Source organism: Heloderma suspectum, chromosome 5, assembly GCF_057233095.1.
Source record: "Heloderma suspectum isolate Gila_16-S chromosome 5, 16-S_ref, whole genome shotgun sequence".
Lineage (NCBI taxonomy): Eukaryota > Metazoa > Chordata > Lepidosauria > Squamata > Helodermatidae > Heloderma > Heloderma suspectum.
The window spans coordinates 159855947-159871655 of NC_139462.1; the positions used below are offsets into that span (position 1 = coordinate 159855947).

General features: G+C 41.1%; 1 protein-coding gene across 2 annotated transcripts in view; it reads left to right on the forward strand.

Moving 5' to 3' along the window:
• Positions 1 to 5002, forward strand: part of SUSD5 (sushi domain containing 5) — a 51808-nt gene extending 46806 nt beyond the window's left edge. Inside the window, exon 5 of one of the 2 annotated variants that reach the window (XM_084858020.1) lies at positions 1740 to 4995. In XM_084858020.1, coding sequence (XP_084714146.1) covers positions 1740 to 2794 — 1055 coding nt within the window. In that variant the 3' untranslated portion in view covers positions 2795 to 4995. Of the gene's footprint in view, positions 1 to 1739 lie in introns of both variants that reach the window. The other variant, XM_084858019.1, reaches the window with a different exon arrangement.
• Positions 5003 to 15709: the final 10707 nt, after the last annotated feature.

Below are 15709 nucleotides of genomic sequence, written 5' to 3' on the forward strand. Positions count from 1 at the left end.
GCCCATAATAGAGCTCTTGAATACTTCCTGTGCATGTATTCTGTTTGTACCACTGTGTGACAAAATCAATATCAATATGAAGAAGAAAAAAGATGAAGGAAGAATTTTTTAGAAGTTATATGTTGATTATTGAGATAAGTAGTAACATTCAACAGGGGTGAAGTCGCACAGACTGGATAAAGTTAAAGTTGTGGGGAAAACGTACCATTCCTATTGCTAAAGAACTTCTAGAACTCCTATAGGACTGGTGGCTTTTCATGAGGTGTGGGATTGATTCATGTTACAGTGAGGCCTGATTGGACAGTGGGATTCTGGGGCCAATTTGGCAGATAGAAAATTATTGAAAAGGTGCTGCTGCCTAAACAAATGTCTACAGGAGTGTAAGATCTGTGTCTTATATGACAGAAAAATAGTAATATAAGTGAAATTAGTTAGGACAGAGGAAAGCTTTTTGTCTACTTTGTTTTGTGAACCCATTTGGATGGTTTCATGTAAGTCTTTCAAAGGTGATACTGTTAATAAAGAAAATTATAAATATGGATGCAGTTCCAGTGTGGCTTGGAAGTATTCAGTCTCCATATGGACAACCAAGTTAACAGATTTCACAGGATGTCTTTTATTGACTGTATTCCTGACTTGGAGACACATCAACAACCAAGTTAGCCCAATTCAGGGAACAGGGTAATGCAAAAAATACCTAAAATAGTGGCAGTGAGCTGGCAGACTTAGCAATAAATGTGTGTTGTTGTTGTTTCTGTTATTTCTTAGATGTCTTTCTCAGAAAAGACTCAAGGCACCTTACAACCAAAATTAAAACATACAAAAATGTAGAACAATTTAAAACAGTTAAAAACAGTTAACAATAAAATATCACAACCCAATAAAACAACTAAATTAAGAAGCCATCAGATGCCTGGGAGTCGAGGAAGTCTTAACCTGGCACCGAAAAGATGCTGGTTTTTGATGCCAGGAGGAAAGCCCTCTCCTTTGTTGCCATTAGGGATGTACAGATTGAGTAAATTCTATTCCGTCTGTGTTTCAAGGATTGTCGGGTGCCTTTTGTTCCATCGACAGAATCAGATTTCTTTTTAGTTTCTGAATTTGCACAGATGTGATTTGCGGAAATGCAAAAAATGCACAAATTCCCCCAAATGCGCAAATTCCCCCCAAATGCGCATTTTTACACTATAGCCTATGGGGGGAAATGTGCATTTTTTGCTGTTTTTTTATTTTTGCATATTTTTCTATGATGAAATTTGTGCAAAATTCCCAAAGGTTAGAAAAACAGCCCACAAGTCTGCTGAATTCACCTGACAGGGGAAAAGCTGGTCTCCTGCAGAATCGGCAGGTCAGATTCATAAAAATCCAAACTCATTTGGTTCCATTGCAGATTTCTCCAACATCCCTAGTTGCCATCCTCCAAAACATTCTCGGAGGAGGGTCTCAGAATTTGATTGGAATGTATGCCTAGGGTAAGTTCATACTGGGTGAGATGCTCCATCAGGTATTGAAGTCCTGAGCTGCATAAGGCTTTATAGGTCAAAACCAGCACCTTGAAATGGGCTCAGAAATGTATAGGCAGCCAGGGCAAGCAGGTTAGAATGGGTGTCGCATGCTCAGATCTTCTGGGCCCCACTATCAAACTGGCTGCCACATCAAGAGTGTGAGTGTCATGCCAGAGACTTTTCTGAAAGTCTGTACCAAAAATGCATTGTCCCTCAATTTATTTCCCTTTTCAGATGAAACTGAAGGACATATGGATTATGAAGATAATTTTCCTGATGACCGGTCTATGCCTACTGAAGAACATGATGCAAAAGAGACAAAGAAAAAGGAAAATGAGCCAGACAAAGCCACAGATGATGACAACACTCAATTTGCTGATGGTGACAACCACATTGGTGTAAAAATTATGTATAATGAACAAGGCATCAAAATGCTATATGAAGGTGAGGACTTCCCCATTGGGCCTCCCATTGTGAACAACAACACAAAAGCAGCAAAAAATACAGACTCTAATACAGATGAGTCCTGGCTAGATGGTTACCCTGTTACTCAAGAAGCAGTAGAAGAGGAGGAAGAGGAGGGCGATAAAATTGATGGATCTATGGGGATGGAAGATGACATTACCACTGACCAATCAAATTATGTTGGAGTGAGAAAAACAGGTGGCAGCAGTCTGGAAAAGGATTTCATACAGACTGGGCCAGTCCCACCACTGACCCAAGATGATGAGATCAAAAGAACACTAGGAACACTATTGCCAACAAGTGGCCCAGAGAATGTAAGCATAAGCAAAGGGTCTGATGAAGTAATCGGTTATGCCCCAACTACACCTAAGGGATTTGTCACTCAGGAGTTGGCATCAGTAACCACAGTCACTAACTTAAATTTGGCTACACTGGAGACCTCCACACTGCTCCATCTCATTGATCACATTCAATTGCCAGAGGAAGAAGAAATGATTACTTCCCCAATGCAAGCGGTTACTACTGTGCCTTCTCAAAATGCTTTTACTGATACATCAGCAGATGCTGAGAGAGACAATCTTACCTATGGACTAGGTGGAAAGCCTTTGACCACTTTTGAACCATGTGTAGGGGTAGATTGTTCCAGCCCAGACAAAGGTCCCATGATGGCCATTGGGGTGACTCTTGTATGCTTGCTTTTACTTGCCGCAATCTTGGCAGTGTGGTGCTTCAAGAAACAACAACAGAAAACCTCTGTTTATAAACTGAATGGGAAAGATCATACTAGGCACCAGCTGCAACAGATTGAAATGCAGAAAGTCTAATCTAGCAGTTGACACAATTGGGAAGAAATGTTCATAGTAAGAGGAAGTGAGGGAGAAACTGAATTATAAATAGATACTAATGTCCACTAGTTCAGAAAACAAGAAGAGAAAACCTGTGTGCTGATCAGCAGAACCTGCAACTATTGAAATCACAACATAGTGATATCAGTATTAATTTAGCTAAGTTTTTTTTTTTTTTAACCACCCTTCTTGAAGGCTTCAGGGTTGATTCACAGAAGCATATTTTATCACTTGATAACTTTAACTATAACGTGATGGCTTGGCTTTCTGAAATAGGCAATCTGTGATAGTCCTCATGGCTGGAGCTTTCTTATTTGTATGTAGTGCCCATTCTAGACACCAGCTATTCAGTTGGCAACTGCCACTTTAAATTATTGTGTGGATTGGACTTCAATAAGGCAGAATGGACTTCCAGCAAAAACTGAACAATGCTTCTTACATTAATCCATAAATGCATTTCCCCTTCTACTGTGATAAGTTGATTACAACCCAGTGGTATATTTGAAAGAAGCTCTATCAAGTATCATAGAATCATAGAACAGTAGGGTTGGAAGGGGACTACAAGACCATCAAGTCCAACCCTCTGCTCAGTGCAGGAATCCAAGTCAAAGCATCCCTGACAAGTGGCTGTCCAGCTTCATCTTGAATGCCTCCAGTGTGGGAGAGCCCACCACCTCCCTAGGTAATTTGTTCCATTGTCGTATTGCTCTAAGTAGGATCGGGGTAGTACGGGTGGCAGATTGGGTGCAAGGTAGAAAGGGTTTATTCGAACGATTGCTTTTGCCATTTTTAAAGCAAGGACAAACTGACATAGACCATCGTTATCTGCCATGTTTTATACAACTTTTAAGGTGCAAACCACCAAACGTTATTCCTCTGCAGCCTGTTCATTTCAGTGGATTTGTACTAGAGCAGCTCCACCTTTCAATGGATAACTCTGTGTGTAGGGAGGTGATCACCATGGATCCATCATAATCTATTAGTTAGAAATATGGCATCATTAGAGAATTTGGATTTTGTTAATTGTTGTTTTTCTATTTAGAAGTACCTTTATACATTTGTGTGAGAGTGTATCTACACATAGGGGATCTCTTTGGAATGAATTTAAATTAATGATGTACTAAGCTTTATTAATCTTTAAAAAATAAACCAACATTGTTGATATTTTACTTAATCCCTTTGGGGGCCTATAGGAGTACTCTTTTAAGAAGGAGACAGACCACCTCACAGCACTTTGCTGCAAAATCATCAAAGGTTATTTAGTCTTTTTCAAGTGCAATGCTGTCCTTGGTTGGATCTAGATTTAGTCATACTTAGGGTGCTTCCAGACAGAGGGCTCCTAGCACAGTGCACTATTCTGTCTCTTCCTCCTTAACATATTTTTTTTCTTGTAAGAAGAGGTGGGAAAACACAGGAAGGTTACAAATGAAAGACAACTTCATCTGGACCCCCAGTAAAATTCCATATTTAAGGCAGGATGATTGCAGGATAAAGTCTCATCTGAAAGCACCCTTAGAGCAGACCCATTGAAATCAATGGGACTTAAGTTAGTAATGGCTAACTTAAGTCCCTTTGATTTTAATGGGCTAGACACAACTAAATCTGGATCCAACCTTTTGTAATGGAATTGGATGTCTAATTTAATTAATTATGCAGCCAATTACACAAGCCTTTTAGGAGTGCATCTGTCACTTTACTTTACAGATTGGCTGAAGTGAAAACTTTTATTTTTAGGTTAACTCAGGGTTGATTTAGAGCAGACAAAGATCTGATATAGATAACATATCTGTTGATAAAGATGCCACACCAAGGCAAACTGTATGGGCTTGGAAGTCACTTACCATGGCGAAGACACTCTTTTTCTCTATGTATATCACAACTTGACATTTATGTCCTCATACATCAGTGTATGTAGTAAGACACCAACAAATGCACTAGAGAAAATAGATGAGGCCATCTCCCAAATCACATTATCAGTGCCCACTATTCTGCATTGATGCATAAAGCTGCACATGCATTGACACATATATGGTACTGTGTTTGTTATATGTGAATGCAAACACACATGCAAACACAAATGTATTTCAGGTGTGGTAAATGTATGGCCAAATCAGAAGACTTGTCTTTTTAGGTGCGTTTCTACTTCTTTTTCAGCATGGTATTAAAATAAAATTAAGAATATATTCTAAAATAAGCATTTCTCAAATATATGTCATTCTAAAGTTTAACCATTCTGCTGTCCTGCACTGGATTTCCAGAAACATTTATCTTCCTCACCCTACCTGGAACTCCACATAAGCTCCAGTGCACACATGAAGCATGTTCTGTTCATAGTCTACCCCAGCCTTCCCCCAACCTGATGCCCTTCAGGTGTTTTGGACTTCAGCTCCCTTCAGCCCCAGCCAGCATGGCCAATGGTGAGGAATCCTGGAAGTTGTGGCCCCAAACATCTGGAGGGCACAAGATTGCGGGAGACTGGTCTACCTCATTAAGTGTGTGTGTATGCAATGAAAATAGATCCCAGTATTCCCTGTGGGCAAGGAAGATCATGCCTTTCACACTCCTCAAAGCACACAAGTTTAAATTTCAGTCACACTGGAATTCATTTTCAATAACACCCATGGAAGAGTATTAGTCTTGTAACTAATACAAGATTTTAGATGTTGCTGCATGAAATCAAGCTACTAGAAGAGAAATGGTGGGTGATTGTTTTGTATTTCATTATGACTGATTAGTGATGGAAACTGAGTAGTGTTTCCTAGCTGTAGTCTTGATTAAACTATTGGCCGTACAAGTTTTGTAAATAGTAGCTACAATCTTACATAGATTTAGATAAATCATATACACATTTATCTGGGAGTAAATCCCCTTGAACTAAATGGGGCTTACTCATATGTAGACCTGCATAGGATTACATTGTAAAATGCATAACTCTGCATTGAATCATGGCCAATATGTTTGCATGACTTTATGCTTTGAAAAATGCTATATGAAATAATCCAGGATTAAACTTCAGTTCTTATAATAATACCATGCAATTAGTAGCAAGATCTGTAAAATGGATATATTTGCTATAACATGAACTGTGGAAGGAGAACAACAGTGCTATTCTACATATTTCTACTCAGAAGTAAGCCTCTTTGAGTTCAGTGGGACTTACTTCCAGGAAGGCATTACAGGATTGCAGCCTGACACTACCATCCATGTGTCCACTGAGACATTCAGTTCAATGCAACTTACTTCCAGGTAAAGAAGTATAGGATTTCAGAGTAAGTCCAATATAGCTGAGGGACTGCATATAGTATAGCTGACAATGGAAGCCATATGCCTGGCTAAGGCTCTGGATTGTGGCCAACATCTGGAACCAATAAGAAATCACAGAGCTAAATTAATTCAAACTTGTGTTGTTATTTAGCATGGAATTATTTTGGCTTTAAATTAAGAAACCAAATCAGAAAGCAATTCTACATAGTATTTTAATGAAATAATACTCACTAAGGCTGAAATTCTATACACACCTACCTGGGAGTAAGTCCCATTGAACTCCATGGGACTTACTTCCTAGTAGAGGTGTTTTGGATTGCACTGTAGAACTCCTTAACATTATGCTCAGGCAATGAGAATGTCAAAGGTGAGATTACATAAACTATATGCTACTGGGGAAGAGCAGAGGGTATTTCCAAGTAGCGCCAGAAAGAGTGAAGCGGCTGGGCCAAACCCGAAAGGACACTCAGCTGTGGATGTGTCTGGTGGTGAAAAGAAAATCCAATGCTGTAAAGAACAATATTGTTTAGGAACCTGGAATGTCAGATCAATGAATCAAGGTAAGCTGGAGGTGGTCAAACATGAGATGGCAAGATTGAACATCGACATCTTGGGAATCAGCGAACTCAAATGGACAGGCATGGGCGAATTTAATTCAGGTGACCATCATATCTACTATTGTGGGCAAGAATCCCTTAGAAGAAATGGAGTAGCACTCATAGTCAACAAAAGGGTGGGAAAAGCAGTACTGGGGTACAATCTTAAAAATGATAGAATGATCTCAGTACGAATCCAAGGCAAACCATTCAACATCACAGTAATTCAAGTCTATGCCCCAACCACTGAGGCCGAAGAAGCTGAGGTTGATCGGTTCTATGAAGACCTACAACACCTTCTAGAACTAACACCAAAAAAAGACGTCCTCTTCATCATAGGGGATTGAAATGCTAAAGTAGGAAGTCAAGAAATCACCGGGATAACAGGCAGGCATGGCCTTGGTGTACAAAATGAAGCAGGACAAAAGCTAATAGAGTTTTGCCAAGAGAACATGCTGATCATAGCAAACACTCTTTTCCAACAGCACAAGAGGCGACTCTACACATGGACGTCACCAGATGGTCAATATCGAAATCAGATTGATTATGTCCTTTGCAGCCAAAGATGGAGAAGCTCCATACAGTCAGTAAAAACAAGACCTGGTGCTGACTGTGGCTCAGATCATGAGCTGCTTCTTGCAAAATTTCAGCTTAAATTGAAGAACGTCGGGAAAACCACTAAACTGTTCAGGTATGACCTAAATCATATCCCTGATGAATATACAGTGGAGGTGAGGAATAGATTTCAGGGATTAGACCTGATAGACAGAGTGCCTGAGGAACTATGGACGGAGGTCCGTAACATTGTTCAGGAGGCAGCAACGAAATCCATCCCAAAGAAAAAGAAATGCAAGAAAGCAAAGTGGCTGTCTGATGAGGCTTTACAAGTAGCTCACGAAAGAAGGGAAGCGAAAAGCAAGGGAGAAAGGGGAAGATATACCCAACTGAATGCAGAGTTCCAGAGAATAGCAAGGAGAGACAAGAAGGCCTTCTTAAATGAACAATGCAAAGAAATCGAGGAAAACAACAGAATGGGAAAGACTAGAGATCTCTTCAAGAAAATTGGAGATCTCAAGGGAACGTTTTGTGCAAAGATGGGCATGATAAAGGACAAAGAAGGCAGGGACCTAACAGAAGCAGATGAGATTAAGAAGAGGTGGAAAGAATACACAGAAGAACTATACAGGAAAGATCTGAATGTCCCTGATAGCCATGATAGTGCGGTCACTGAACTTGAGCCGGACATCCTCGAGAGTGAAGTCAAGTGGGCCTTAGGAAGCATTAGTAACAACAAAGCTAGCGGAGATGACAATATTCCAGCCGAGCTATTTAAAATCCTAACAGATGATGCTGTTAAAGTGCTGCATTCAATATGCCAACAAATGTGGAACACTCAACAGTGGCCACAAGACTGGAAAAGGTCAGTTTACATTCCAATTCCAAAGAAGGGCAACGCCAAAGAGTGTTCGAACTACCGCACAATTGCGCTCATTTCACATGCCAGCAAGGTGATGCTCAAAATCCTCCAAGCTAGGCTTCAGCAGTATGCGAACCGAGAACTACCGGAAGTACAAGCTGGGTTTCGAAGAGGCAGAGGAACTAGAGATCAAATCGCCAACATTCGCTGGATCATGGAGAAAGCAAGAGAATTCCAGAAAAACGTCTATTTCTGCTTCATTGACTACGCTAAAGCCTTTGATTGTGTGGATCACAACAAACTGTGGCAAATTCTGAAAGTGATGGGAGTACCAGACCACCTTACCTGTCTCCTGAGAAACCTGTACGAGGGTCAAGAAGCAACAGTAAGAACCAGACATGGAACAACCGATTGGTTCAAAATTGGGAAAGGAGTACGACAAGGCTGCATATTGTCACCCTGCTTATTTAACTTATATGCAGAGTACATCATGAGAAATGCCGGGTTGGATGAATCAGAGGTCGGAATTAAGATTGCTGGGAGAATTATCAACAACCTCCGATATGCGGACGATACCACCCTAATGGCAGAAAGCGAAGAGGATCTAAAGAGCCTCTTGTTGAGGGTGAAAGAGGAGAGTGCAAAAGCTGGTTTGAAACTCAACATTAAACAAACGAAGATCATGGCATCTGGCCCCATCACTTCCTGGCATATCGAAGGGGAAGAAATGGAAGCAGTGACAGATTTTACTTTCTTGGGCTCCAAGATCACCGCAGACGGTGACTGTAGCCCTGAAATTAAAAGACGCTTGCTCCTTGGGAGGAAAGCTATGGCCAACCTAGACAGCATAGTAAGAAGCAGAGACATCACCTTGCCGACAAAGGTCCGTCTAATCAAAGCTATGGTTTTCCCAGTAGTAATGTATGGCTGTGAGAGCTGGACTATAAGGAAGGCTGAGCGCCGAAGAATTGATGCTTTCGAACTGTGGTGCTGGAGAAGACTCTTACGAGTCCCCTGGACTGCAAGGAGGTCCAATCAGTCCATCCTAAAGGAAATCAACCCTGAGTGCTCATTGGAAGGACAGATAATGAAGCTGAAGCTCCAATATTTTGGCCACCTAATGCGAAGAGAAAACTCCCTGGAAAAGACCCTGATGCTGGGAAAGACTGAAGGCAAAAGGAGAAGGGGACGGCAGAGGATGAGATGGCTAGATAGCATCACCGATGCAATGAATATGAACTTGAGCACGCTCCGGGAGAGAGCGCAGGACAGGAAGGCCTGGCGTGCTATGGTCCATGGGGTCACGAAGAGTCGGACACGACTGAACGACTGAACAACAACAACAATGCCATTCTTGCATGAAGTACAAAATGCTATCACTCACAATACACATAAAGGTCAAAGATGTACATTAACAGGAAGCTTTTGAAGAAAATGTAAATACAATTTCCAGGGGTGTTTCTAGACACAGTGCTCCTAATTCTACCAATCAAAAGATATTATGCAGGAATTCCATCTTTTTTTCCTTAACAGATTTTCTGCAGTCAGAAAAAAGATGGAAAAAGTGGTGGGGAAACATGGGAGGGGTACAAGTGTAAAACACTGCTGTCTGGACAGACCCCCCCTCCCCTAAGATTCCATGAATGAGGAATCCTGGAAGTTGTAGCCCAAAACATCTGGAGGGCACAAGATGTGATGGTAACATAAAAGCCTCGCCTAGAAGCACCTCAGGAAGGAGAAGTGGCTATATTTGTATGCATGAGTGTTTTCAGCAAAGCCAAATCAAAATATTTGTGGAAGAAATGCAATTTTTTTGGAATCTGTGTTCAAAAAGAAACCACAAAGCATTATAAATGGATTATCATTCAGTTCTACTTAGAATAGTTTTGCACCTGAAGTTTAAATCCTGCGCCTAAGATGCTGTTTGTATGTCTGTATAAGTACTTACTACAAGGCTATTAACAAAATGATGGTCATGCAGAAAGTGACAGAAGATCGTTTTAGTAAGATTATTGCATTTAACCCCTCAGACCCTCACCCCATGATTAGCTAAGTTGACCACGCTGGGGTGATGGGTGAGAGAATGTATTGTTGTTGTTCAGTCGTTCAGTCGTGTCCGACTCTTCGTGACCCCATGGACCATAGCACGCCAGGCCTTCCTGTCCTGCGCTCTCTCCCGGAGCGTGCTCAAGTTCATATTCATTGCATCCGTGATGCTATCTAGCCATCTCATCCTCTGCCGTCCCCTTCTCCTTTTGCCTTCAGTCTTTCCCAGCATCAGGGTCTTTTCCAGGGAGTTTTCTCTTCGCATTAGGTGGCCAAAATATTGGAGCTTCAGCTTCATTATCTGTCCTTCCAATGAGCAGTCAGGGTTGATTTCCTTTAGGATGGACTGATTTGACCTCCTTGCAGTCCAGGGGACTCGTAAGAGTCTTCTCCAGCACCACAGTTCGAAAGCATCAATTCTTCGGCGCTCAGCCTTCCTTATAGTCCAGCTCTCACAGCCATACATTACTACTGGGAAAACCATAGCTTTGATTAGACGGACCTTTGTCGGCAAGGTGATGTCTCTGCTTCTTACTATGCTGTCTAGGTTTGCCATAGCTTTCCTCCCAAGGAGCAAGCGTCTTTTAATTTCATGGCTACAGTCACCGTCTGTGGTGATCTTGGAGCCCAAGAAAGTAAAATCTTTCACTGCTTCCATTTCTTCCCCTTCTATATGCCAGGAAGTGATAGGGCCAGATGACATGATCTTAGTTTTTTTAATGTTGAGTTTCAAACCAGCTTTTGCACTCTCCTCTTTCACCCTCAACAAGAGGCTCTTGAGATCCTCTTCGCTTTCTGCCATTAGGGTGGTATCGTCTGCATATCGGAGGTTGTTGATAATTCTCCCGGCAATCTTAATTCCGACCTGTGATTCATCCAACCCGGCATTTCTCATGATGTACTCTGCATATAAGTTAAATAAGCAGGGTGACAATATGCAGCCTTGTCGTACTCCTTTCCCAATTTTGAACCAATCGGTTGTTCCATGTCTGGTTCTTACTGTTGCTTCTTGACCCTCGTACAGGTTTCTCAGCAGACAGGTAAGGTGGTCTGGTACTCCCATCACTTTAAGAATTTGCCACAGTTTGTTGTGATCCACACAATCAAAGGCTTTAGCGTAGTCAATGAAGCAGAAATAGACGTTTTTCTGGAATTCTCTTGCTTTCTCCATGATGCAGCGAATGTTGGCGATTTGATCTCTAGTTCCTCTGCCTCTTCTAAACCCAGCTTGTACTTCCGGTAGTTCTCGGTTCGCATACTGCTGAAGCCTAGCTTGTAGGATTTTGAGCATCACCTTGCTGGCATGTGAAATGAGCGCAATTGTGCGGTAGTTTGAACACTCTTTGGCGTTGCCCTTCTTTGGAATTGGAATGTAAACTGACCTTTTCCAGTCTTGTGGCCACTGTTGAGTGTTCCAGATTTGTTGGCATATTGAATGCAGCACTTTAACAGCATCATCTTTTAGGATTTTAAATAGCTCAGCTGGAATACTGTCATCTCCGCTAGCTTTGTTGTTACTAATGCTTCCTAAGGCCCACTTGACTTCACTCTCGAGGATGTCCGGCTCAAGTTCAGTGACCGCACTATCATGGCTATCAGGGACATTCAGATCTTTCCTGTATAGTTCTTCTGTGTATTCTTGCCACCTCTTCTTAATCTCATCTGCTTCTGTTAGGTCCCTGCCTTCTTTGTCCTTTATCATGCCCGTCTTTGCACAAAATGTTCCCTTGAGATCTCCAATTTTCTTGAAGAGATCTCTAGTCTTTCCCATTCTGTTGTTTTCCTCGATTTCTTTGCATTGTTCATTTAAGAAGGCCTTCTTGTCTCTCCTTGCTATTCTCTGGAACTCTGCATTCAGTTGGGTATATCTTCCCCTTTCTCCCTTGCTTTTCGCTTCCCTTCTTTCCTCAGCTACTTGTAAAGCCTCATCAGACAGCCACTTGGCTTTCTTGCATTTCTTTTTCTTTGGGATGGATTTCGTTGCTGCCTCCTGAACAATGTTACGGACCTCCGTCCATAGTTCCTCAGGCACTCTGTCTATCAGGTCTAATCCCTGAAATCTATTCCTCACCTCCACTGTATATTCATCAGGGATATGATTTAGGTCATACCTCAACGGTTTAGTGGTTTTCCCGACGTTCTTCAATTTAAGCCGAAATTTTGCAAGAAGCAGCTCATGATCTGAGCCACAGTCAGCTCCAGGTCTTGTTTTTACTGACTGTATGGAGCTTCTCCATCTTTGGCTGCAAAGGACATAATCAATCTGATTTCGATATTGACCATCTGGTGACGTCCATGTGTAGAGTCGCCTCTTGTGCTGTTGGAAAAGAGTGTTTGCTATGATCAGCGTGTTCTCTTGGCAAAACTCTATTAGCTTTTGTCCTGCTTCATTTTGTACACCAAGGCCATGCCTGCCTGTTATCCCGGTGATTTCTTGACTTCCTACTTTAGCATTCCAATCCCCTATGATGAAGAGGACATCTTTTTTTGGTGTTAGTTCTAGAAGGTGTTGTAGGTCTTCATAGAACCGATCAACCTCAGCTTCTTCGGCCTCAGTGGTTGGCGCATAGACTTGAATTACTGTGATGTTGAATGGTTTGCCTTGGATTCGTACTGAGATCATTCTATCATTTTTAAGATTGTACCCCAGTACTGCTTTTCCCACCCTTTTGTTGACTATGAGCGCTACTCCATTTCTTCTAAGGGATTCTTGCCCACAATAGTAGATATGATAGTCACCTGAATTAAATTCGCCCATGCCTGTCCATTTTAGTTCGCTGATTCCCAAGATGTCGATGTTCAATCTTGCCATCTCATGTTTGACCACCTCCAGCTTACCTTGATTCATTGATCTGACATTCCAGGTTCCTAAACAATATTGTTCTTTACAGCATCGGATTTTCTTTTCACCACCAGACACATCCACAGCTGAGTGTCCTTTCGGCTTTGGCCCAGCCGCTTCACTCTTTCTGGCGCTACTTGGAAATACCCTCTGCTCTTCCCCAGTAGCATATTGGACACCTTCCGACCTGAGGGGCTCATCTTCCGGCGTCATCTCTTTTAGCCTTGTGATACGTTCCATGGGGTTTTCTTGGCAAGAATACTGGAGTGGGTTGCCATTTCCTTCTCCAGTGGACCACATTTTGTCAGAACTCTCTGCCATGACCTGTCCGTCTTGGGTGGCTCTGCACGGCATAGCTTATGGCTTCACTGAGTTACGCAAGCCCCTTCGCCACAACAAGGCAGTGATCCATGAAGGGGAATGTATATAAAGAGAGAATGTATATAAACATTTAAAGTAATGAAAGGGAAAAAAGAAGAGTAGTAACCTAGGGCAGTGGTTTTCCAATTGCGTCTCAGGGAATCCTGGGTTTCTTGGAAAATTATGAGAGGTTCAGGAATGGTGGACCAATGGAAAACCACTGTTTTAGGGTGGTGATAGTATGTAAAATGTGTTTTATCAAAAAGGGTAATTTATACAGGCATACTTAATATTTTGTTACACTTGACTACTGTACATCTGATGAGTAACAGCTGAACTCATTCCATGCTAAAAGCATTTTAAAAAAATTTCTGTAGCATTAGACCTCTGATAGCCCATTCACACATGCAAGGCATCCAGTGGTAAATGTGCATGTATAAACCATGACAAATATTTTCTTGGGGCGCACAACCAGGCCAATTAAAATAATGCAATCCATGTTTGTATTAAATAAATAAAGCCTTTTTCATGGGAAAAATCAGACCACATCCAGCAATCCCATATGTATCTCCACTGAGAAGCATGTGCACTATGCATGTTTAGATTATACTAAATTTTTCAAAGAACATTCACAAAAAGGCATAAGAATGCAAAGCTGAGAACTGTGTTACTTCTCATGAATCACCCCTCCAAAGATATCCAATTTGTGCTTATGACACTTACACAATTTCATTCCATGTAAAACGTACAATAGCCATTAAAATGCTATTTGAGGAAAGTGTGCAATGTCCCCAGGTACAACATATTTTACTTAAGATGCTTCCAGACAATTTTCTGAACTATTGCCACCCATTTTTGAAACTATTAATAGATTGATTTGTTCCACCCATACTAATTCCATATGGCCAATGGCAATTGCCACTACACATTTCACAATATATGTAGGCAGCAATCCTATATCCACTTACCTGGCAGTAAGCCTTATTGAAATCAATGGGTCTTACTTCTGAGTAGGCATGTATAGGATTGTGCTGTTAACTCACTTTATATAATGATGCATCAGTGTTTCAGTGGGCTGCTGCTCCAAATTTTCTGGCAGTGAATCTCTCACCATTTGTGGTTTTCTTGCGCACTTACTAATAATGGTATACTATATTTATTGCACTGTGGAATGTCATGATCACTATGTATGTTTCTCCCATGGGAAGCCGTAAAAAAAGATATTGACTAAGATTAAGGGCGAATTAAATACTGTGTTCAAACATGTATGTTTTAATAAAAGCCATAATTTCATTGCTCTGTAAAAGTAGAAATTAACTAATATGCAGCACTAATCATTTGATGATGTTTATAAAGGTTTACTTAAATGCTACATGAAAGTGAATGGTGGAGTACAGTTGTGGAGGAAGGGGACCAAATTAAGATATAAGCATAAATGAATACACTCGAATCTAATAATTGGATGTGTACTTCAGAAAGTACACATCTCATTTCTGTAAACATAATTGACTCCAAACAGAGGAAGGGGAGGTGAAACAGATTAAAAATGGAAGGGAATAAATAATCATCTCCTTATTTAAGAGCTATCTGTTTATTTTAATCCTTTAATTCGAGGCACTGAAGTCAGTTGAGATACAGAATGGTGATTCGCTGGGATGTGAGCTGTGATTTACAAAGCTCCTTAGGTGATTTCTTGACTTAGCTTTTTAAAAAAATGCATGTAGCTTAAATTCCCCACACTAGGTTATTCAGCCCTGAAACTAACAGAAAAATGAAGTTGCTGTTTAAAGGATGGCAAACAACCAAGAGTTCAGACAGTTGCTATGAAGGATTAGTTGTGGGTTTTTCTCACTGCCCTGCTACAAACTGCATCACAGCTCTGTGTTCAAACATTATTAAATGAGAATGTTTTCTCTGGCACCATCTACTTTTCCCTACAGTTTATGCATTGAGTTAAAAAAGCACCCTTGAAATAGCTTTACTTCACAGTATATATTTGAACTTGAAACATATTTCCATAATATGGTACTTCTAATGTTTGGGCTCAGTTGTAGCCACAATAGATGTTACAGACGTTATGCTGCTGGATGATCACATAGTCCTTTATTTTCATTCTTCTGAGCTATATTCTACCAAAAAAATGGTGGGAATAGATTGTGGCAGATCAAGCAAATCTTTCATATTTGCATCATCTTACCCCTGCTGCTCAGTTAGGAAATTCTATAATCAAATGCCTCCAAGAGAATTCTGGAATTAAAAATGAGATTCCAGTGCCTAATATCACCCAGTATAGTCTTCTTGTTGTTGTTTATTCGCTCAGTCGCTTCCGACTCTTTGTGACTTCATGGACCAGCCCACGCCAGAGCTTC